The sequence below is a fragment of the Ochotona curzoniae genome, unplaced genomic scaffold (assembly GCF_017591425.1).
Source record: "Ochotona curzoniae isolate NIBS_2020 unplaced genomic scaffold, NIBS_Ocur_1.0 contig_4501, whole genome shotgun sequence".
NCBI lineage: Eukaryota > Metazoa > Chordata > Mammalia > Lagomorpha > Ochotonidae > Ochotona > Ochotona curzoniae.
Genome location: NW_024466307.1, coordinates 9,970,352 through 9,993,392, shown reverse-complemented (window position 1 = coordinate 9,993,392; position 23,041 = coordinate 9,970,352). Strand labels below are relative to the sequence as shown.

Genomic DNA, 23,041 nt, shown 5'->3' with positions numbered 1-23,041 from the left:
TGTTGGATGTAGCAGGTGCAAGGTTAAATATTAGTCTGTAAGCATTTGAGGACCCCAAATGTGATGTTTGTTATGCAACCTGCACTCACAGTTTCATGAAGGGGAACTCTTCCCCTACTGGTGTGAGTTGAGTCATATCCTGTGCTTCTGAAGCAAGGGTATTTAACCATCACGGGTTCTCTTCCTCTCATTCCAACTCGCCGCAGTTCGGAGCAGCAAGTGCTCTGTGCAAGAGGTTGTTGCTCTCACTTGGAGGTGAACAGCTTCTCTTGCTGGCGTGCAGTGAAGGCAGCCAAGTCTGGAGATGCAGTTCTCTCCCTGGAGTGAAAGATGTTTGGTTCGTTTTTAACCAACTATGCTGGATAGCTGTAAGCTGAAAAGTGTTTGCAACTTGCCGTTGATTTGTCATAGGGTAAGTAGCATATTTTTGGTTTACTCATGGGTCTGTGGCAGCCTTGAGTGAATGCAGCAGGATTAGTCTGTCATGAGCCTTAGAAAATGTCTTCTCACGGGGACCAGATGATAGCATTTGAGATTCTAATACAAGTGATTTTGAACTTACAGTACAATCTATTTGTGAGATTCTGAGTTTAAAGATCATAACCCTTTTATAATTGGGGATAATGAAAAATGATAGTGCCTAAGAAAGGAAAACATTCTAGAAGCTTTGAATTGCTTTAATGAGTTATTTTTTTAAAGAGTTAAATAACTACCCAGGCTCTTAATTGTTTTTCTTTTTGTTACTCTGTGATCTTGATTAAAAATGAAATGTATGTAAGACTTACATGATTTTGTTTGAGTTGTATTCTGAATAAGTCTAGCTCAATAGCTCTATCCCTCCTTGAAATAATAAGTAGCCTTGGTATTATTGGAAAGTTTAAAGTGAAAAACTAGCGCAGGTCTCTTATCCTTTATATTTGGCTTTCCGTTTAAACAAACGACTCCTGAATTTATAAACTTCTGAGCGATGTGCTTGCTTTGAAATTTTCATGAGTTGATCACAACCTGCCTGGTTCGGTGCTGCTGGAGACACTCCTGTGTGAGTTCTGTGAATAGAAACAAATGTGTGAATAGAGAGTAAATGAGAGGCTTATTGTTGGATTTATTTAAAGCCCACAACTGACCTTTGGCTAGGAGTTTCAAGTGCCTCTTTTTGAAAATGTAGTGAAAAGCTAGAAGAATGAGCTCACCAAGCAAGGACCTCAGAGCACATCTCACGTCTGTCAGAAGAATTTAAAGGGAAGAAGTGGCAGTGAAAGTCGGGTTGGGAGCACCTGCTGCTGTCACTGCACACGTGGCGGGGGTTGTTGACATTCTGTGTGTTGAATGCTGTCATTCGTGGTTGGGACAGAACCACAGGCTGTGCACACTGACAGCTGACTCTCTCGTTTTCTTCTTGCTTTCACCCCCTACAAATTTATCTGCTGTCTCATCTTGGCTTATAAGCAAAACCTGGCAAACCTGCAGGAACAAGTGTTTGATGACATCTCTAGCAATAATGTAGGAAATACCATATCCGTTCTGATCAAAGAGTGAATCTTGTGCAGTTTATTTCAGTCTAATTGAAATGTGAGTTTGGGGGAGAACAATCTTTAAGCTTGCCACTATGAGATTGGAATGAAAGGAATGTTGTCTTTGTTTTCATCTATTAAAGGAATAATATTAAATCAGAATTTAAAGTGGTGTCTAGAGTCACATTCGATCAGATACTTATATTTTAGGCCTTTCACTCCTTTGAGGTAGAAAAGGCTGATTTGATTTTGAGAGCCATAGCAGTGGGTTTTTAAGATATTAATGAATTAAGGCTTTAAAAATGCCTAATAACTGGTGGCATTATGCATACTTTGACTTTTCTTAATTGGTTCAATGTTGTGCGTAGGGGTTGTTTCGTTTCTGTTCAATATTATGCCCATTACAAAATTGCATGTTTCTAACAAAGACATAGAAATTAATTTTCATTAGATATAGATTCAATCATTCATTTTTTTTTTGGTCAAAGCCAAAATGTTAATAAGATGACGGAGGAAAAGGAGCTTCTGTCTTCTTTGGAAGGGAAATGATTTCAACTTGCGAGCATGTTAGAGGGTGGTATCTCAAATTAGAAGAGGGAAACTTTGAAGAAAATGACTTTGCCCTAGTGAAGCCTTGGGGACCCTGCACAGTGAAAATGCAACTGCCCTTAAAGGATCATGGCATGAGATGGCATCCTTAGGACATAGTGGAGTATGTATCACACGGTGCTTTATATCCTCGATAGGAAGGAGCTGTTCAGATTAGTCGGATACCCTGTTTAAGAACCTTTCTTTATGCTGTACTTCAGTGATCAAATTCCCACACAATGAAGAGAGGCAAATACATATGCTTCAAGACAGTGCCTGATTATTGCACCTGCATTGTTCCAGAGTCTGTCTTGCGGTTACTAGTGGCCACACATATTGTCCTCTGTTACTCTATCCTTTGGTTGTTTTCCTGGGTCAGTACAAGTGGTTTTGGCAAGAAGAGCAGCGTGGAAGAGCAAGACATCTGTCTATTTTTCCTTCTCATAATGGTTCTGGCGAAAGAGGCTCATCTGGTTAGCTAACATGGGTCTTGGAAGCAAATTATAGAATTCAGTTAGTAGGAGATTCTTAACCTCTGAGATGAGCAATAATGGGGAACTTGAGACAGATTTTTCTGATCTTAAATGCCTGATTGGATTTTGCAAACATGAAACAATATCACATCTTTTGCTGTATTGTAGTAAGAGTAAATTTTTTAACCTATTTTTGAAATACTGGCTTTGTATCTTCCTGAAGTAAAAGGGGTAAAGACATCAGAAATACCCAGGAATTTTTAGGAGCATGTCTAATTTCTAATTTTTCTTCTCTAAATGAACTATTGTTATTAAATTCCATTTTCTGTAAAAAAATTTTTGTTTTGGAAAGATAGACTCTGAATATAAAAACCAAAATTTTATTTAAGTTCCAGGGCTCTTTTAGATTTATTTTTTTCTGAAATTTTATTTATTTTTATTGGAAAGGCAAATATGCAGAGAGGAAGATAGAGGAAGCATTTCCATCTGATAATCCACTCCCCAAGCAGCTGCAATGGCTGGAGCTGAGCCAGTCTGAAGCCAGGAGCCAGGAGCTTCTTTCTGGTCTCCCATGCGGATACAGGGTCCCAAAACTCCGGGCCATCCTCAGCTGCTTTCCCAGGCCACAAGCAGAGAGGTAGATGGGAAGTAGGGCTGCCAGGATTAGAACCAGCACCCATATGGGATCCCGGCTCATTCAAGGCGAGGACTCCAGCTGCTAGGCTATCACACCAGGTCCCTCTTAAAATTCAAACAGGCATAACTTGAGGGAATACCATCTCACTCAAAAGTTGTTCACTGAGTAACCATCTCATGCTGTTTGGAAGGGAGGGTCAACCTGTGATGCTTCTATCGTGTTCTGCATCATTGGAGGCACACGGTAGGATGTTTCTTCTCTAATCTGTTTTTAGTAAGGCTCTGAGGTGATGGTGATGTGGAACTAATGCATAGAAGGCAATTATGTAGGAAGAGCACATCCTGATCTCTAACAACTTCCTTAGATGTTGCTAGAGTTGACACTGTGTTGGAAGAAGCCTGCTGGTTTACCAGACAGTGAGAGGAAATGGGACCAATGGCTGTCCTCTAACTACTAACATCAGTTCTCAAGATCCAATGACACCTTTGACAGGAGGGTGCTTTGCTTGCACCATTGAAGTCTCAACTGATGACACCACAATAAGACATATGCAACTCTGAGCTTGATTTATTCACCATCTCATATTATTCCACAAAGGCCTTGAAGTGAAGAAGGGTTAAGAAAGGTACTTTGTTTTGCTCAGCAAATATCTGTGTAAAGACCTAAATCTTGATCAGAAAACTCATTTCTTGTGTATATGTACCATCGAACTGTCTCTTCCAGTAACAACTGCTAATTTCTGATGGAATCCTTCTAGGAAGTTCTGTTCCTTGTAAATGTTCTGCAGAGCCGCCTCTGCAGGCTCCGTGGGCTGAAGGAGTTTCTGTTAGGCCTCATCTGATAGAGCATTGATTTCTGCAATGATTATCAAAATAGAACATCTGGCTTTTGCTACTGCCACAGTTGTGTGTCCAAGCTCTTACTCTGGGCAAATGACCCATAATGTAAAAGTGCCTAATGGATTGGGGTGGGATTTTATAGCTCTTAAAATTGCAAATGTTTGGGCTGGTGTAGTGCCATAATTGGCTAGATTTCACATGGGAACTGGTTCGTGTTCCAACTGCTCTACTTCTGATCCAGCTCCCTGCTTATTGCCTGGAGCTCAGCTCTAGCCTTTGTGGCCATGTGAGAGTAAGCCAGGAAATGGAAGATCAGTCTTTCTATTGTGTGTGTGTGTGTCCGTGTCCCCTTCTCTTTATAACTCTTCCTTTCAAATAAAAATAATGGCACTTGAATATATTTATTGAAAGTATTTAGCAGAGACAAAGAGTTCCTGAAGGATTATAGAAAAAGATAAAGAAAATTTCAACAATTGATGAATTTACAGCTACTTGTTAGAATTGGTCTGGCTCTGTTATATTAATAGAATGCTACAGTGAGAACAATGAAGAAAGCTAAAGGTAACTTTTCACAATTATAGAAATGAAGTATAGCCTACTCTACTAAAGGACACAGGAGATTTAAAGGGAAAATTCTGCAGGATCCCTTACCGTTGAAGTTAGAAGACGGAATCACTAAGTTTCCTTGTGTTGATGGTATTAATAAAGGTTATTCCTTAGTCAGAAGAATTCAAACTAAAACCATTATTTCTTTAAGATCTATTTTATTTTTATTGGAAAGTTAGATATACATAGAGGAGGAGAGACAGAAAGGAAGATCTTCCATCTGTTGATTCACTCCCCAAATGGCCACACCGACCAGAGCTGGGCTGATCTGAAGCCAGGAGCCAGGAGCTTCCCCTGAGTCTCCCATGCAAGCACAGGGTCCCAAGGCTTTGAGTCATCCTCAGCTGCTTTCCCAAGCCACAGGCAGGGATCTGGATGGGAAGCGGGGACGCTGGGATTAGAACTGGCGCCCACATGGGATCCAGGTACATTCAAGGTGAGGACTTAAGCCACTATGCTATGGCACCAGGCCCCACTATTTCTTTTAATAAAACATACTTCTTAAAATGAAAAGTGTATGCTGTCTTCATATTCTGTTCTTCAATTTAGGATTTGAAGAAATAGATGGGCTATATCATGTTATCTCATGAGTAAGTGCTAGTTCTGCTTTGTAGCAAAATTCTTGCTTGATTGGATTTTAAGAATTAAATGAGTTGGCTGTGTAACCACAGGGAGATAAAGGAAAACAGGTGAATAAATAGGTATGGATCTTAAGAAATTGCTAAGGGAACAACGTGTTGTCTAGAGGAAAGAACTCGGGGCTCTGGGACGTCAGGGGGACGAATCCACACTTCTTCATCATGTTGAACCCTCTTCTTGTGCTGGCTATAATAATGCAGCTCTTGTCTCCTTGCTAGTTGCTTCTGGTTTACCAGTCCATAAGTTCCTAGGTGCTTTGTAAATGTTGACCACATCAGGACTGAGTGAAGAGTCGCTCTGAACCTAGTGGAAGAATCCATAGTTGTGTCATTGCTGTAACTTCTGAAGTTTGTCATGAGCTAGTCTGTGAGCAGAGTCCAAGTAAGAAAGCTTTGGAAAAGGTCTGTATGGTTTTAATTATATCTTAATTTAGAAGAAATAATCAAATTAGTCACTTGGTCTTCCTTTGTTTGAGTCATTTCAGTAGTGGGATGGGGATTAGTAACATCTCATGGCAATGTATGGCATACTCAGATATTAAAAATAAGCTGCAAATCCCCCCACTTTGTGTTTTTCTCCAAGATGAAAATTATAATGACAAGTGTTTGAATCAGTCTGTGTACTTTCATTCTGAGATAATTCATTTTCCATTACCATTATAAGAACTGAGCACTATTGTTATGATATTGTACTTTTACAGAAGGAGAAACTGAAGTATAAACAAATCAAATGATATAGGCCTGATGTCACTCAAATCATCATTGTTGTGGAGTGACCAGATTGTCAGGCTTCGTGGCCAAGACACCTGCCTTTGTTGTCTGCTGCCTCTAGTTAGAATCCCCTGACATTAATAACGTGAAACAATCTTGTAGAGAGCTACAGAAATGATAAAAAAATTATTTAATGTTACCACTTTTAATGATTTTGACTTCTCCAATGCTCTTGACCTGAATGAAACCCAGGTCTTTCGTAAATCAGAAATTTATTGAAAGAACTATATTGCATCTGTTTAAAATGATCGAAAATTTAAATTATAATCTTTAATGAAAGATATATCGAAATTATTTGTGAACTCGTGTAAAATGGGATGAGTATTAATGCAATATGTGTCTAACATGAAGAAATTAGTAGTTCTGGATGATTTTTTTTTTTGGTAATGCTTTTTTTTTTTTTTTTTTTGAGGCAGAGGGTCAGACATAAATACGCATTTTCACAGTATGCAGTTGTCTAGTGTAGTCTGAGTGCTGTGGGAAGCTTTGTGGTTTCAGGGAAGATTCACATAGTGTCTGCTTTTCTCTGTCCACTCCCTAGAAATCTCCTAATGAAAGTCATTCTTTGGGCCAAGGAGCACATCGAACAATGGCAGAATGGAAAACTTTAAGTCTGTCATGCAACTAGGTCCGTTTTTGTCTGCTTTCCCCAGAGATTGCATGAATCCTGCTTAAAATTTTTTGGTAGTTTTGAAACGTTTGTGTTTTCTTCAGATCTTGTAACAGTAACTTGCTTCACAATGTGAACTGTTAGCCAATACAGTACTAATAGTAAGAGACCTTCCTCAACGCTCCTTCTCCAGCTAGCTTAAGATGGATGGATGGATGTGTGGGTAAATGATGGTTGAGATGGATGGTGGGAAGATGGATGGTGGAGGGACAGAAGGATGGAAGGGAAGAAAGGAAGGGTTGGATGGCTAGGATAGCTGGAACTTTCCCAGATACACTCTGACTCATGATTTTTGTACCTGACACTGGATTGAAAACACACTGCCTTGATTGAGCTTGTGGGCTCAGAGGAATGATGTGAAATGTCAAAGAGTTTTCTCAGTCTGTCTCATATTTTATTATCTGATAGCTTTCAATATGGAATGGACATAGCTATGAGTCATTTCTTGTCTAAAGCTTTTCCAACCATTTTTTATTAGTTTTTTTAAATATATGATGAACCGTAATTGTTTGTCTAAAGTCAAAGACTAAATTTATGCATGTATATATGTATGTATATTTAAGCATTACATATGCATGGAGTGAGATACAAATAAATAATTAGCAGGTCAATTTGAACACATAGCTTCATGAGAAGTGTCAAAACTGTATTTTATTATTGGGGACATCAACCAAAATGAAGAAAAACTAATTAAAGCTGAATATTTAAAAAGGTATTTCTTAAATCACGGTTCAGTGCCTGTTTACAAAACCCACCATGTTTCTTGCAGGGTTGAAACAAAGGGTCTTCCTTTCCTCCACAAAATTATATCTGAAGTTTAAACTAAATCTGGGAACCAACGCTTAGGTGGCATTGTCAGTCAGCATGAGTGCTGGTTTCCAAAAGGAGGATGATGACTAAGGCCTTGAGCTAGGACATTTTTCAGGTTTTTTTTGGGGGGGGTATTAAGATGATTATTGTTTCAAGTTTTCCAGGGAAAGCAGGGCACAGAAAATTTTCCTGCAAAGAAAAAAAATCACTTGATTGAGTACGACAAAGTAGAGCCAAAATATGTCCAAGTGTCAGACAATGGGAACAACTCTATTGGGAAAATTACATCTCTGGCCTTGACCCAAAACAATCATCATTAAAATCAAAATGAAGAAGGAAGAAAAGACTGCAGTCAGCACGAGACCTTTGGAAGGATTTTCTTGCCCCTAGCCCTCAATAAAGCAGCATGTGGTCACCACTGGTGGATGTCCCATTCCTAGGTATACAGGCACCCTACTTACTGGAAGTCTGTTACTGTGTTTCTGTTTTTTGAGGGTGAGTTCCTTTCCTTAGATGTAGCACCTTTCACATCAACAATCAATGGAAAAAGCATTACCCTGGTCCACAGGAGACATGGTCTTCCTGATGGTTTGATATCCTACATTGAAAACTTCATCCTCTAGCCTATCTCACATTCAGAATCCATGAATTATTTTAGGTTAAGACTTTTTTTTCCCCCAATTCAGTAGTTGCTGTGATATTTGCAGTCAATTCTGGGAAAAAAAATACCTTCAGGTTTGTTCACTTGAAAACATTTTTACTCAGTCCCTGCCTCAGAATTTAAGACCTGTTCATATTTAGCACGAATGAATGGATGACTTTGGACAAACCTGTCCCTATGTTTAAGTAGCTACAAGGAATTATTGATACACCTACTGGAGAAGGACCATGTGGCCTCATTCGTTGTTTCCAGTTATTGATGAATCATACAGTGTATGGATGCTTGAAGTGTTGAAAAGGTATATTACAATGCCAGAGGGATTTCGTTTACCACAAGGTCACTGGTGCTGACAACAGTTTTGAGTGAGGGAAAGTTGAAAGTTCTTGCTTGAAGTTTTCCAAGGGGAGGAAGCATAGAGAAATATTTCCTGTAAAGGTATTTGAAATGAGGTCAAATTACATCTCTTTTGGACAATTGAATCAGGTCTATTAAAAAAATATGCTTCTTCCTGGATGTCACGTGGAAGGTGCTTTAAAAATGGCACAGTCCCTATTTGGGTGTTTTATATATATGTGAAGCATCCATGTTACTTTTTTTTTAAAGGAATCATCTGAAATTTGAAAACCATATCAAAAAAGTCACATACTTTTCTCATTACAGTCTGATCACTTCCTTTGCATCTATTGCTTCTGCAAGTTTATGTGAAAGGTTCTTGCATTTTATTGCTCTAAAGCTTTGTAAGCAAAGTATAAAAGAAAGTTAACTAAAAGAGAAACCAAAGTTTCATTTAAAAAGATCTGTTCAATAAATCCAAATTATTTGAAGTATTGCACCACCCATTAACTTTCATGATCTCTTCTGTATGTGAATATTGTATAAATTATATTTCCATATTATGGAACTAAAGTATCAGAGATCAACTAGCTCAACTCATCTCACTTTGCAGGCACCTTAAGTGACTTTTCCAAGGTCGTACAAAGCCAGTCCCAGGACAGCCCAGCTGGGCCTGGGGTTCCTGACATTTACTTCTGCAATCTCTTGACCACATCAGTGAGAGCATCGTTTTGTTTACATGCACATTGGCACGAAAGGTTTTTGCTTCTTGTTAAAATGTTTCCTGTAGATAGTGTAAGTCAATTTAAGCTCAGTCTAATTTCCTGTTGAGCACTAAAAAAAAAAAGATTTTTTGGGAAAAAAAAAAAGAGTGATTTTTCACCCCTGAATCCTACGGAGAAACTTTTTCAGACCTGAAATTTTGTCTTTATTTTATTCAATTGGTACTGCAGGTACACCTGTAATCCCACATTGAGGGCCAGACTTCACTAGTTAAGTACCTCAAGAACCTTCCAGGTTTTCTTATCCTAAAAATTGGTGCAACCTGAAAATGACAGAGAATCATATTCAGCAGGCAGCATGCCCCTATTCAAATTATGCAGCCTGGATGCCAATACTTACGAAACCATGTTTTATAAGCTGTGACTGTACTTCTGTCCTTAAAGTAATGCAGCACTGGAAGTTGCCACCTGCTACCTCTTCTAGTGACTCCATTGAGAGCCGGCAGCCACGCCCAGGCCAGTGTTTGGAGCTGTGCAGCGCCCTGGCTCTCCAGGGGGTGGCGCTCAGGAGCATGACCTTTACTTTATGAGTCTGTGATTCTTTACTGTCTGGTACAACAACATATTCACCAGGGACTCATGTTCAGACCAAGTGTTCTCAGGCCTAGGCTTGGGAAATTCATGGATGTAGCTCAAGAATGGAAATAAACCCCTTCTGGGGCAATCTGGGGAATCAAGGCAGGCACTGATGTAGACTGCAGGGCAGGAAAGCTGCAGGTGACCACGTACACCTGCTCATTCCTCACTCATGACTTTCCTTGTACAGCTTCATGACCTTTGCTACACGAGGTATATTCCTATCTCCTAGCACTGTCGTCTTCCATAGCCAAGGGAACCCTTCTGAGTATTGAGTAACCATTTGGAAAGACACAGGCAAACAGGGAATGTCTGTAGGTGAACTTACAGAAAGCATTGTAGCTTCAGTCTTCAAAGTGTCTCCGGCCCCTTCCCACTGCATGCTCAGTATGGATGGCGAGGAGAGTGGGCAGAGTTGGGGGAATGTAGCCATGCAATGCAGCAGTGACTGCGTATCTTCAGTCTTGAACCAAAGACTCCCCCTGGTCTTTGTCAGCAGAGAGACGCTGAGCTCTGAGACCAGAACAAGACAAAGCGATAGACGAAGCAGCTGGGATCTGGCAACTAAACAAACAGCAAATGCACTGATGTGTGCTTGGTCTCTCTTCCCTCCGAGCCTAAGAGAGAAGGAATGAACTCCTGGGAAGGAGGAAGGTCAGGCAGGGACAGTGGGCTGTAAATGCATATGTCTGGGGTCAGGGAGACACTGTGACAATGAGCAGAAGGGTCTTGAGGTCCCCAGGACTGGAGAATTCATCTGAGGAAAACAGCTGATGAACAGGGTTCAAACTTGAAACTAGAAGCCATGGGTTCAAACGTAGAACCCACCCCACCATCTGCTGTGAGGCTATGAGAATATTATTTGACATCTCTGGACTTCCAGATGCTTCTTCCTCCTAAATGAAGAATAAAAATGCAGGCTTTGGTACTAGCAATAGTGAGGTTTGTATGCCATTATCACACTTTGTGCCACCAGGATTTCACCAGAATCAAGGCAAAGCCCCTTTCCTGGTATGTCATTCAGGTATATGCTGGTCCACAGTCAGTGGGGCCATCAGTTCATGTGAGACGATCCTGAGCAAAATGTGGAAAAAGGCTCATACTATGCAAAGGGTAAATTTGACAAGCAGATTCATTGTACTGCTGTTTCCACGTTCTTATTTATGCTCATGTTTCCTCAGCCTTATGTAATTTGTTTTGTTCAGCGTGTATCCACCAGGGTTAGGAGGTTACGACTTCATATATAACAGAACTGATCATGTTTCTTGATTCTGATTTTATCCTGACAGAATGGCCAACTTGTCAAACTGTTCCAAAGGAAAAGACACTCCAATCTCCAGTAAATTAACTGACCCTCCCCCCTCCCTCATACTCCCAACAAGAAAGTCATAAGGAGTTGTCTCCTATTAGATTTTGGGAAAGTCTGATAGTTACAAATGAATTAAACTTGATTTTCCCATGCATTTGATGCATTTTCTAGTGGTCTTCTTATATGGAAGATCTGGAAACTAATACAAATAGATTGACTTCCTCATGTGCCAACTTCTAGCTGATCTGTTTTCCTGGAAGTTCAATGGATAATTAAAGTTCATTGCACAACTCTAAGATTGCCAGGTTTTAATTAAAATCTAATCTGTAGTAAATTGATTTGGAGAATCTCGTTTATGTGGCTGTGGATGCCATTCTGGCCTTTAGATGTCTGTGCAGTAGCCACATTTCCCCAGAGTGAAACTTGAAACCCACAAGGTCTGTGAGCTCATGGACTATGCCCTGGTGACTCAAGTCATCTCTGTCTGCATTCAGCTGATGTAAACAGATTGTTTGTTGTTGATTTTTAAAGATTTATTCTTTTTATTGAAAAGTCAAATCTACAGAGAGAAGGACAGAAAGATTGTTCATCCACTGGTTCACTCTCCACGTAGCCACAATGGAGCTGAGCTGATCCAAAGTCAGGAGCCAGGAGCCTCTTGGGTCTACCATGTGGGTGCAGAGTCTCAAAGCCTTAGGCCATCCTCTACTGTTTTCCTAGGCCACAAGTGGGGAGCTGGAAGGGAAGTGGAGCAGCTGGGACACAAACAGGCACCCATGTGAGATCCCAGTGCATGCAAGGTGAGGACTTTAGCCACTAGTCTACCATGCCAGGCATGAAATTGAGTTTTTCAAGAGCCTATGGCCCAGAGAGTACAGGGGAAATCAGTTGGCAGACAAAATGGGCATAGCATATACTAACAAGGAACTTGAATCACAGTCATAAATATCAAATTGCGAACTATACTGAATGGCAATGGATACAGTAGAAAATGTTACAGGACACAATGAAGGAAGGTGTTTGAATTGAGAGGCTAAAAGATAATGACTTTGAAACTGAGGCCAAAAAGATGGAGAACTGGTTGGTTTGAGTGTGATTTTATTTCTCCTCACTCACAGGAGCATAGGCAGTTCTATCCTTGCAGCAGTGTTAGCTAGGAGGGACATCAACACGTGGGATGCCTCAGGGGAAGTTGCTGTCTGAGTCCTTTCTCAGGCTTCCTGATGATGTACAGCACGGATGCAGCAGGAAGCAGATCATGTGCTTGCGACTCTTCCACCCACATGGGAGACCTGGATTGAGTCCCTGACTCCCAGCTTCCATCTGCCCCACTCGCAGCTGTTGCAGGCGTCTGGAAAATGACTCAGCAGATGGAAGCTTTCCATCTCTCTCTGTCCTTGCCTCTCAAACAGTAAATAAATAAATGAAAAGCTTTTTAAATGTAATGTATTTCCATGTGTGAGATTTATAGATTTCAAAGGTCCATGGTAAATGGAATGTGAAGATAAGTTTATTGTGATGATCATCCATGCAGTTTTTCATATTACACATTTGCATGAAGTAAATGTATAGTTCATGCGAAACTTTATCAAAATAAACTTATCTTTGAATTCTTTTTTCCATGTAACTTTTCAAGTACCCTCCTGTTAGCCTATTGAAATAAATGCTGTGTCCGCAAAGGCTAGGTGGACTAAGGAAAGGCACCAGTAAGCAGCTTTTTTTTTGTTTGGCACAAAGTTCAACTTAGCTACTTTGTGGAAGAAAGCAGTCACATGGTGAACCCCATAATCTGTAAGGTGAGGAATGCATAGAGAATTTCATGTGGACATCTGGAGTTGGTATCATGGCACAGCAAGTTAAGCAGTTATATATAATACTGGCGTCCCATACGAGTGCCTGCTAATGTTCTGACTGCTCCAATTCTGATCCAGCTCCCTGCTAATGCAACTGAGAAAACAGCAGAAGATGGCCCAAGTGTTTGGGCCCCTTCACCCATACGGGCAATCTGAATGGAGCTCCAGGCTGCTAGCTTCAGCCTGCTTCAGCCTTGGCTGTTGAAGCTATTTGGGGGAGTGAACCACTCTGCGCTTCAAATATGTGAAATTAATATTTTATTTAAAAAAACTAACAAGTGCTATGCTCTCAAAGGCTGGGTTAATTTAGGAAAGGTGCTTGTAAGATTTACCCATGTGATCAAGTTGGCATCTGCCAGAGAAGACCCTCCCAAGGCAATGAGCGTACCCAAAGTGAGGAATGCATGGGATATTTCATATGGACTTCAGAATTATTACCAATATCCACAGTAACTATTTGCGCTCAGTGGCCTGTGAGTGAGATGGCAGATTCTTGCATGGATATGCACCATCAACACATCCTGTGCTTTCTGAGCAGTCATAGAGGGCAATGAGAAAAATGGAGCACATTTCAGAGAAAATAGATGGCTATACAAAAGACGAGCACATTTCTTTGGCTGTCAAAATTAGCAATGAAAAGTATGACTGAGAACATCTGTCTTAATTATGTATGTAGCACAGACTGTTCTGTTGTTTCAATTTTTCTCCAGGGGGGAAAAAAAAGACAAAAAGAGAAAAAGAGAACTGGTGTTCCCTTCCAGTCTTCCCCTGGAGCAAAGTCTAACTTGCTTTTTGTTTCAAAAGAGCTGCTGTTGAAAGTGAATGATGTCCTTGTGTGCATTTATTGTGTAGAAGTATTACAGTTCCCCTTGGAGACCCTGTGAAAGTGAAGAATATGGGGAAACGCCATTGAACTTCAATCTCAAAATAGAACTGGTGGCCCAGGTATAAACTGTGTGTTGATTTAGACGTAGATGCTTTGCTTTAATTTTATTGTTTTTGAGTCATGAAAACCATGGTACTGCAAACTGACACCACTAAGAAAGCAACCAGGAATAGCAAAGTAGAGACAAAGCAGGCACAAATTAGATGCGCTCATCAAGCAGTTGGAGCCTTCAAGTGTGTCCTACCTAGCAAGTGTCCCAGGGTGCTGGACCCTGTGACATTTTCCTATAGAGCTACAAGGCTCTGTGTGTGTCTATCTGCCACCAAGTGGATACAGATATTGTACTTGGCACTCCTGCATATAGAGTCTCTTAGAATCAAGTACTATTTATCCATTCAGTTAACATTTCTTTTTCTTTCCTGGTCTACAAAAGAAATCTACGAAAAAGAAAAAAAAAAAAAGAAATCTACCAAACATTTACTCAGTGTTAAGAAACTTGAAGCCAGATGTGTCCGAATTCTGTTTGACCCTATATTCTCTGTTGGAGGGGGTCTTCAAAATGTACAGGGAGGATGCATTCTAGAAGAGAATGATGCATGGATTTTTAAACAATTCACCCAAATAAATGCCTTTTCACTCCCTTTCCCCAGACTTGTAAAAGCGTTTTTGAGAGGCTAAAAGAAACCGAGAGCTCTCTCGTCCACTGGATTATTTCCTAGTTGCCTACAGGAACGTCAGATCAAAGGACCAAAACGGATCCAGGAACCCAATTCAGGTGTCCTACGTGGGTGACCCAGTCTTTTGATTGATTCATCAGCATTACCTCTTGGTGTCTGTTTTCACCAGGAAGCTGGAACTAGGAGATGAATCCCAGCATCAACTCCAGGAACTCTGTCATGGGACTTACTTGGGCATCTTCATTGCTGACTTAACCATGAGACCAAATGACCAGCCCTCCCCAAGCTATTGAAGTATCCTATCATAGAGAAGATGTATAAACATATATAGAAGATTTATTTATTAAATTCTTGTTGAACACAGCGTTTGTTTTAAGTGACTTTCAAAAGGATAACAATGGATTTACTGGAATAGTAGAGTTACTTCTTTATCCCTGTCAGAAAAGATCTGGGACAGGGCCCAGTACATTAGCCTAGCAGCTAAAGTCCTCTCTTTGCGTGCACCGGAATCCCATGTAGAAGCTATTTCTGCTGCCAGGGCCCTGCTTCCCATCCATCTCTCTGCTTATGGCCTGGGAAAGTGGTTGAGGACAGCCTAAAACTTTGGAACCCTGTAGCCATGTGGGAGACTCGAAAAAGGCTCCAGGATCCTGGCTTCGGATAGGCATAACTCCAGCCAGTGCAGCCACCTGGAGAGTAAATCAATGGACGGAAGATCTTTGTTTCCCCTCCTCTGTATATCTGACTTTCCAATAAAAAATAAAAGAGATCTTAAAAAAAAAAAAAAAGGTCTGGGACAGGCGTTTGGCCCAGAGGTTAAGACACAGCCTAAGGTGCCCACATCCTAAATTGGAATCTTGGCTTTAACTTTGAGCTCCACTGTGGCTTCCTGATTCCTGCTAATTAAAGCTTAGGATGCAGGATGTGATGGCTCACGTAGCTGGGTCCCTCACACTCACACAGGTGACTGGGTTGAGTTCCCAGCTTACAGTCTTGGTCTGGCCCAGCCCTGGCTATTGCGGGAACTTTAGAAGGAACTTTATCTCTCTGCCTCTGTGTCCTTCAAATAAAGTCTTGGGGTCTTTGGGACCTTATTGTATTACAAAATACAGGGCTCAGAAAACCCAAGTTGACAAAGGTAATATAATGGTACTTTGAACACTTTGTGGAAACTGGAAGTTGGTGTTTGTCCCAGGATGTGCACCCTGGAAGGCAGCAGGTGATGGCTCAAGTGCTTTGACCCCTGCGACTCACAAGAGTTGACTCTCTAGCTTTTGACTTTGACCTGGTCTACCCTTGGCTGTTGTAGGCATTTGGAGAATGGACAGGATGGAAGAGCACTCTCTCTCCAAACAGATAAATCTTTTAAAAAGTCATATTTGTGTAAATGGAATTAAAAGGTAAATTTACTTTGGAGAAGATTTTGAAATCCATACAGTGCTTTTTTTAATGTGCATTTGTTGTGAATTTTTTCAAGACTCTTCATATGCATGGATTCCAAAATGTTTCGTATCATCAGGAAGTTGCCTTTTAATTCTGTTTTCCATTAACTTTTTGAACTGTTCTTACATAGAAGGTGTGTAGTACAGACCCAGGCCAGGAAATTCAATTATTACTTCACTCTTTTAACTTCATATTGAAATTCTGCCTGTGCTTCTGATCTTGACTCATGGTTTAGCAAAAAATACAATGATGTGTATAGCTCAGATGGTTCAAAACCTAAACGGTGTAAAAGTTTGTACTGAAGCATGTATGTCTTTTTCTTTACGATTTCTTCAACAAATAATGTTATATTGTATCTTCCCTCAAGATGAAACATAAATCATTTACGCATTTAAATTATTTGGTAGAGCTTTAATAGGTGAAAAAATAGCTAATTTACTCTACTTGAGTAAATAAATAGAGCAAATCCAAAGCCGTAAAAATCACTAGGTTGCAAATGATCAGTCAGGATACTGATTTATCTTGAGAAGCCTGTTTTTCTTTTTTTCTTTCCTGAAATTTAATCAAAATAGCCCCAATTGGTAGAAATAGTTACCCTTTCATTAGAACCCAGCCTTCAGCCTTGGAACACACCCCAAGCCGTGGTGCTGGGAGCACGTATTGGTCTTCATGGCATGGAATATACATTGATGCTCTCTGCCCTTGCTTCCCCTTCTTCGGTTTGACTTGACTTCCATGGGACATGCTGCCAGTGAGTTTCACACCAGGGGCTGCAAAGTAAAGACAAATTGCTGCTTCTCTCCTGCACTGAGCTTTCTGGACATCAACCTAGGGGTGCCAGGAGCCACTTATCCTGTGACTTACAAGTCTTTGTTACCCCAGACTGTTTTTGCCCCACATTATCAAGAATTTAGGAGCCATCTGCTCCCCAAATATGCATTTTAAAAATCATTGTAGTACTGTATGCATATCTGATGAACACTTTTCTTGTTTTCTAAGTAGTTTCTATGAACTAATATGATGGTAATTTTTTTATAGGAATTTTCTTCTGATGCTTTTTCATTTTAGTGCAGTATTGATGCGAGGTGACATACTCAGTGTAGCTCATGGCTGCAGTTCTAAGGATGCACAATGCCTCCCTCCATCTAACCATTTCTCCCTCTCTCTTTTTCCTTTTATTGCTCCTTTCCTTCCATCCTTTCTTCTTTTTTTAAGTTTTTGAAATAATGCACTTTCTAAAAAAGATTTATTTAGTTATTTAGTATTGGGAAGTCAGATACCCAGAGAGGTGAATAAGCTCTTAATTAGCATTAATCAATGATTTAATTCTTTATTAAATGAAAATATCAACAAGGAGAAAAGCATAGTTTAGAATATAGGCAAGGGCTGTGAATAATAATCAAATGGTGGTGGGGAGGGGAGAGGCAAAACATTGGCTCAATGGGCTAATCCTCTGCCTGCATCCCATAGGGTCACCACTTTGTGTCCCAGCTGCTCCACCTCCTGTTCAGCTCCCTGCTTGTGGGCTAAGAATGCTAGAGGATAGCCCCAAACCTGGGAACCGTGCACTCACATGGGAGACCTGGAAGAAGCTCCTGGCTCCTGGCTTCCCATCAGCTGAACTCTGGCTGGTGAGGTCACCTGGGGAGTAAACCATCAGATGGAAGATCTTTATCTTTGTGCTTCCTTCTCTCTGTAAATCTGTTTTTCCAATAAAAATAAATAAACCTTAAATAATCAAATAATCAAGATGCCCAATTCACCCATATACAGTAAGTCTTAAAATACAGATCACTAAAATTATAGTAGTATAATATTCTTAACCATGGGTTTGGTAAAGATGTCAAATAAACTTTAATAAAACATGCAGCAAAACCGACATACTCAGACGTTTCTTTCTTCCCCTGGCTTTTTTTTTTTTGCTGTTTATTTACTTTTTAAATTTCAGCTCCCACATATAAGAGAGAACATGTTTCAAAATTACATTTCTACAGAAAGCATTACTAATACTATTTCCTAACAACTAAATTATACTCACTAATGAGTCATTTCCCCAATGCATCACACTTCAAAACATTTGAGTTTTAAAAATAAAAAAGCTTTTTTTATTCAGAAGCTTTTTTTTTAAGTTTTATTTTTATTTGAAAACCAGATTTACAAAGAGAAGGAGAGAGACAAACATCTTCCATCCCCTGGTTCACATCTTGAATGGCTGCAGTGGAAGCCAGGAGCCTGTTTGGGTCTCCCACATGGGGGGCAGGTCCCAAGAAGTTGAGCCATCTCTCGCTGCTTTCCCAGTCCATAAGCAGGAGTTGGACCAGAAGTGGAACAGCTGGCATGTGTATGGGATTGACCTGTTGAGCCACTGGCCAGTCCCAGTGGTTTTTAAATTTGGCCAGTCCTGTGATAGCTTTCTACTTCTCCTAATAGTTTATATAATTCTTATTTCTAAAGACTTTATTATTTTCCAGGATACAGTTTGGTAGGTTAGGGTTTCTTCCCTCGACCTCCCAATCCTCTCTTCCTGCCATCATAGTAGTATAGTTCTTTAGTAAGAATTACATATTTAACATTCTGCTACTTAGTGTATCATAAAGATATTTTTAAACTACAGAAATAGGAATATACACCTCAATTTCCACTCTTGAAAAAATAATGCTAATGCCTTGCAATATTTTCTTCCAGTTTCACTTTCCCTTGAAATGTTATAGATAGCGTCAGAGATGCTATGGCCATGAAGCTGGCATTCTTCCCATCCCCTTTTATATAAATATTATGGTACTTAAGAATTTTGAAGAAAACAGAAGAAAAAGTCACTTCAATGGAAGAAGTATTGGAATTCCTGCATGTGAGGGGTCTGTTAAACCCTTGCATATGAAGGATCTCCTTTATGAAAAAAAAATATGTACTATGAAAATATCTACATGGATTTTAAAAATTATACCCAAAGAAGCTTAGCTTTCAAATCCAGTTTCCACAGACTTGCTGAACCTTCAGAAGTTTGGGTTTATAAGCAAAATGGACTTTGTTTGTAGAAATGGAATCGTATAACCTACTTATCTGCAACTTGTTTATATTCACGAGGATTTCTTTAATACAAGTTATTGGAAGTAAATGTGTATGTGTGTGTAAGTTTATTTCTTTCCTTGAAGACCCAGAATGGGCAGTATTTGGGCCTTTAAGAACTTACAATTTCAGCCAGCGTACCCTCTGAAGCAAGATCACTAAGATAGGAATCTTCCCTGTGAAATCAGAATGCACAGTGCAAACCCTAGCACTGGAACCGGAGTGCGGTGAGTTACTCGGGTCCAAGTGTGGCAGAAACATCTTCCCTAGGCGGCGTCCAGGAGGGAAGACCAAATTCTGCTGCTCACTGTTGAGAAATGACTAGCCCAAGTACTCGGAATGTGAACTTTTAGAGTATGAGTTAATCCTGGAGTCGTCTTTAAGTGCAGAAATCCTACTGGGTCCATTTTATATATTTTTAAATGTCCTATGACATTTGGTTTGTATACTTGCTAATATCTTAGGTAGGTGAGAAACCTGTGAGATATAATTTGAAAATCCCCAATAGTTTATCAGAATCTGATTTTCTCAGGATCTTTCTGTTAAACATGTCTCTACACACGCTATCTGTCAAGCTTCCTGTTAGTAAACTATCCTGAAATGAGAGAGCTTCGAAGGCTGCGTTAATGAGATTGTAAGGGCAGGCATTCTTCTTGAAGTGAATGTATTGAGCTAATGATTCCCTCTAGCTAGAATATTAAATGTGTGGAAAGCCAAGCCAACAAAGAAATGGCTGCATTTGCAATTTTATATAATATTATAATCCTATAATAATGTTTTATATAATATTCTGAGAAGACTTTCACATTTTGATCCTGGTCAGATATGCACCATGACTTACAAGGAAAGCATGCATGAGTAAGTGTATATTATTTTTATACCATATAAGTTATATCGCATTAAAAATTAACTAAAGTTTAGTTGTTTTTACTAACTTAAGTATTGGTTTTTCCAGTAGTGTTTATTGCTTATAAGACAAGTAAAGTAGCATCCTCATTTTGTTTGGTTTTGGTGCACTGCTTCCAATTGTCTCTAAAATCCTGCCTAGGAGATATTGATCCTATTTCATGTGGAGAAAGCTGAAGCTTGTAGTATTATGCAAGTTACTCAATGGGATGTAGCTCACATGCAAGAGAGACACAAGATGAACTTAACAACTTCAAACAAACAGACTTCAAAGCCAGTGCCTTTCTGGTATAGCACATGTATTCTTAGGAATACATAAAGACTTTATACACCTGACACTGGCTAGGAGCAGCACTAATGGGCATATCAGCTACCTCAGGAATTAGCATATTCCTAAGCTCCATAATGGCTTGAATTCTTGTCGGCTTTGGAGCACATGATTTCACAGGGACTGGGCAGCTTGTCTTCCTGATTTATGGGAGGTGGGGCTGTGCTTACTTAAAACCATGAAAAGAGTTCATGCCTCATGTGCTGTTGGAAATATCTAGAAATAATTCTATCACTTCTAGCTTTGGTCTACATCTCTCTAAAGTATTATTTCTCTGATTTGCATGACAAAATATGGAACTTTCACAAATACATTGCTGTGTGTCTCAAAATAGATCCATGGCTTTTTGAATAACAAAAAGACTTATTTTAATGTCAAAAGTATTTCTTTGCCACATTTTACCTCCCTATTGCTAACCTTCCAAGGTGAAGAAAAAGTTGTAAAATGTATTTTCCAATTGAGAAAGAGATTGGGCCTTTTTATTTCTGTATTGAATGGCCACAGTGAAGCAAAAGCCTCTGATTTTGGTTCTGGTATTAAAACTCAGATTTTAGTGGGCAACTACTATAGTCTTATCAAATTTGATTTGTGTGTGTGTGTGTGTGTGTGTGTACATGTTTAAACATCACATAGATAGCCTTGTAAATTGAATCTGGGCCCCTTCACAAATCATGTATGCTATTTGTCTGTTACCAGTTTGTCTCCAGACACCATCTCCCACCAGAGCCACAGCCCTTCCACCTGGGACTCTGGCCTTGCTGGATATAGAGACAGAGGACTTAAAGAGGATATATCAGAGGATATATCAGGAGGCAGCTTTAAATCTTAAGATGGGAGTTATCTAACCTATGAATCTGAAAACAAGAATTCAGTTTGGAATATGTAGAAGAGGAATGGTAGAGAGTATTTGCCAACCACCCAAACACTTACATCATCTCTGATTTTAATAAGTGCAACAGTCTCTGGAAAAATCCCTAGGTCTATTCCATCAAGAGTCTGAATGACTCAGTAGCTCTAAGGAGGAACCCACGACACCATCATGGGTTCAAGCTGATGAAGATGGCTCAGGGGACCCCATTTTGAGAATTACATATTTCAATTATCTGGAAGAATAATCTGTCTCTAAGAGATAGTGGTGATTCTTATTTCACAGCTCTGGCACTGATTGAGAAAATAACCCATCACCTTTCCCAAAATTTCAGATAAAACGTACCTCACTATTATATGTAAATGCTCTAGTCATATGTTATGATCTGATAGTTATTTCTTTTACTCTTTTTAATGTACAGAAATAACATTTCCCCAGGTATGTTTTATCATTTTATTCCTGCTTAAAGTTTGGTAACCAGCAGATCAGGGTTAACAGGTGACTGAGCCCAAGAAGAGCTCAGTGTAGAATGCTTCTCTTGCAGAGTAGTATGTTTCAGGGGTCATACCTCATGGAACCTAGGTATGCTAAGAAGCCAGGAAGGCTAGCAAGGAATGCTCTGGGGAGGTAGACGTCATCTCAGAAGGGAGAGTGTGTCACTGTCACAGGGCTGGGAAAGCCCTGGAATCCACTCTGGGATTTATGAGCTTGTCTGTAATTCCTTCACGATTGGGAGACTGTAGGACTTCAAATTTTGAAGCCAAAACACTAATTAGAGACTCGGGCCTTGTATGGAATTGGGTAAGAAAGAAGTACAAAGCTGACTGTCATGAAAGCACCTTTCGCAGAGCCCAGATCCTGTAGCTGGAACAAAAGCTTCAGTAAGTAAATCAGACAGTAGAATGCTAACTTATTGCATGTGTTGGTTTCCTGGGGCTGCCCCTAACAACATAACCCAAACTGAATGGCTACAGAAATGTGTTGTCTCACAGTTTTGAGGCTGTAGATCATGATCAGGGTATTGGTAGGGCCACATTCCCTATGAAGGTGCTAGAGAAAGACCTGCTCCAGTCTTAGCCTCCTTGGTTTGTAGCAACATTAATTGTAGTCTTCATATGGTTCTCATCCTTTGTGTTTCTGTGTCCAACTTGTGCATTTCGTAAGGTCGCCAGTTTTAGCAAACTACATTCACAGCAACCCTATTTCTATGTAGGATTCTAAAGTACCAGGGATCTGGACTTCAGCTTTTAACTTTAATGGGACATAGTCTGGCTCACAGCAAAGCTCCTCTGCTCAGGCAGTTCCAAAGGTCAGATATCAGCAGGCATGAACTTGGCAGCTGTGAGGGGACATCTTGGTGTGATCTGGGCTTGCCTTGTGGCTGGGCTAAGGAACAGCTTGGAACAGAGTAGGGAAAAGCTGTGATACTTGGACTCAGATTGCATGCTACATGCAGCTGTTGCCTGCAGATACTTATGAAGAGGAGAATTTAGCAGTGTCCCCATGCATTTGAGACAGCTAACTGTGGTTAGTGGTGTCTGGTGCTTTCATTCTTTCATCTCCAACATCCTTATCAAAGCAGGAGAAGCAGGAAGTGGAGCTCATTTCTTCTATAGCTAGGAGATGTGGTTGCCACATAAAATGCAGGATTGCAAGTTAAGTTAGAATTCCAGGGTAGAAACAACAATAAATGCTTTTTTGGTATAAGTATTTCCAAGAAATGTTTAACTAAAAAATATCTTTGAAAATCAGTACTTCTGTATTTGTTTTTCCTTCATTTGACCTTCCTCAATAGCACACTGTCAAGATC

The 23,041-nt window shown here is 40.0% G+C and overlaps 1 protein-coding gene across 8 annotated transcripts in view; it reads left to right on the top strand.

Moving 5' to 3' along the window:
- MCTP1 (multiple C2 and transmembrane domain containing 1) overlaps window positions 1–23,041 on the top strand; it is a 406,611-nt gene that overhangs the window by 116,039 nt on the left and 267,531 nt on the right. For 2 of the 8 annotated variants that reach the window (XM_040986057.1, XM_040986058.1), the window contains exons 1-2: window positions 190–412; window positions 6,415–6,420. The exons of 5 other annotated variants lie outside the window; for them this stretch is intronic. In XM_040986057.1, the coding sequence (XP_040841991.1) occupies window positions 356–412; window positions 6,415–6,420 (63 nt within the window). In that variant the 5' untranslated portion in view covers window positions 190–355. Of the gene's footprint in view, window positions 1–189; window positions 413–6,414; window positions 6,421–23,041 lie in introns of those variants that run through there. One more of the 8 variants, XM_040986055.1, reaches the window with a different exon arrangement.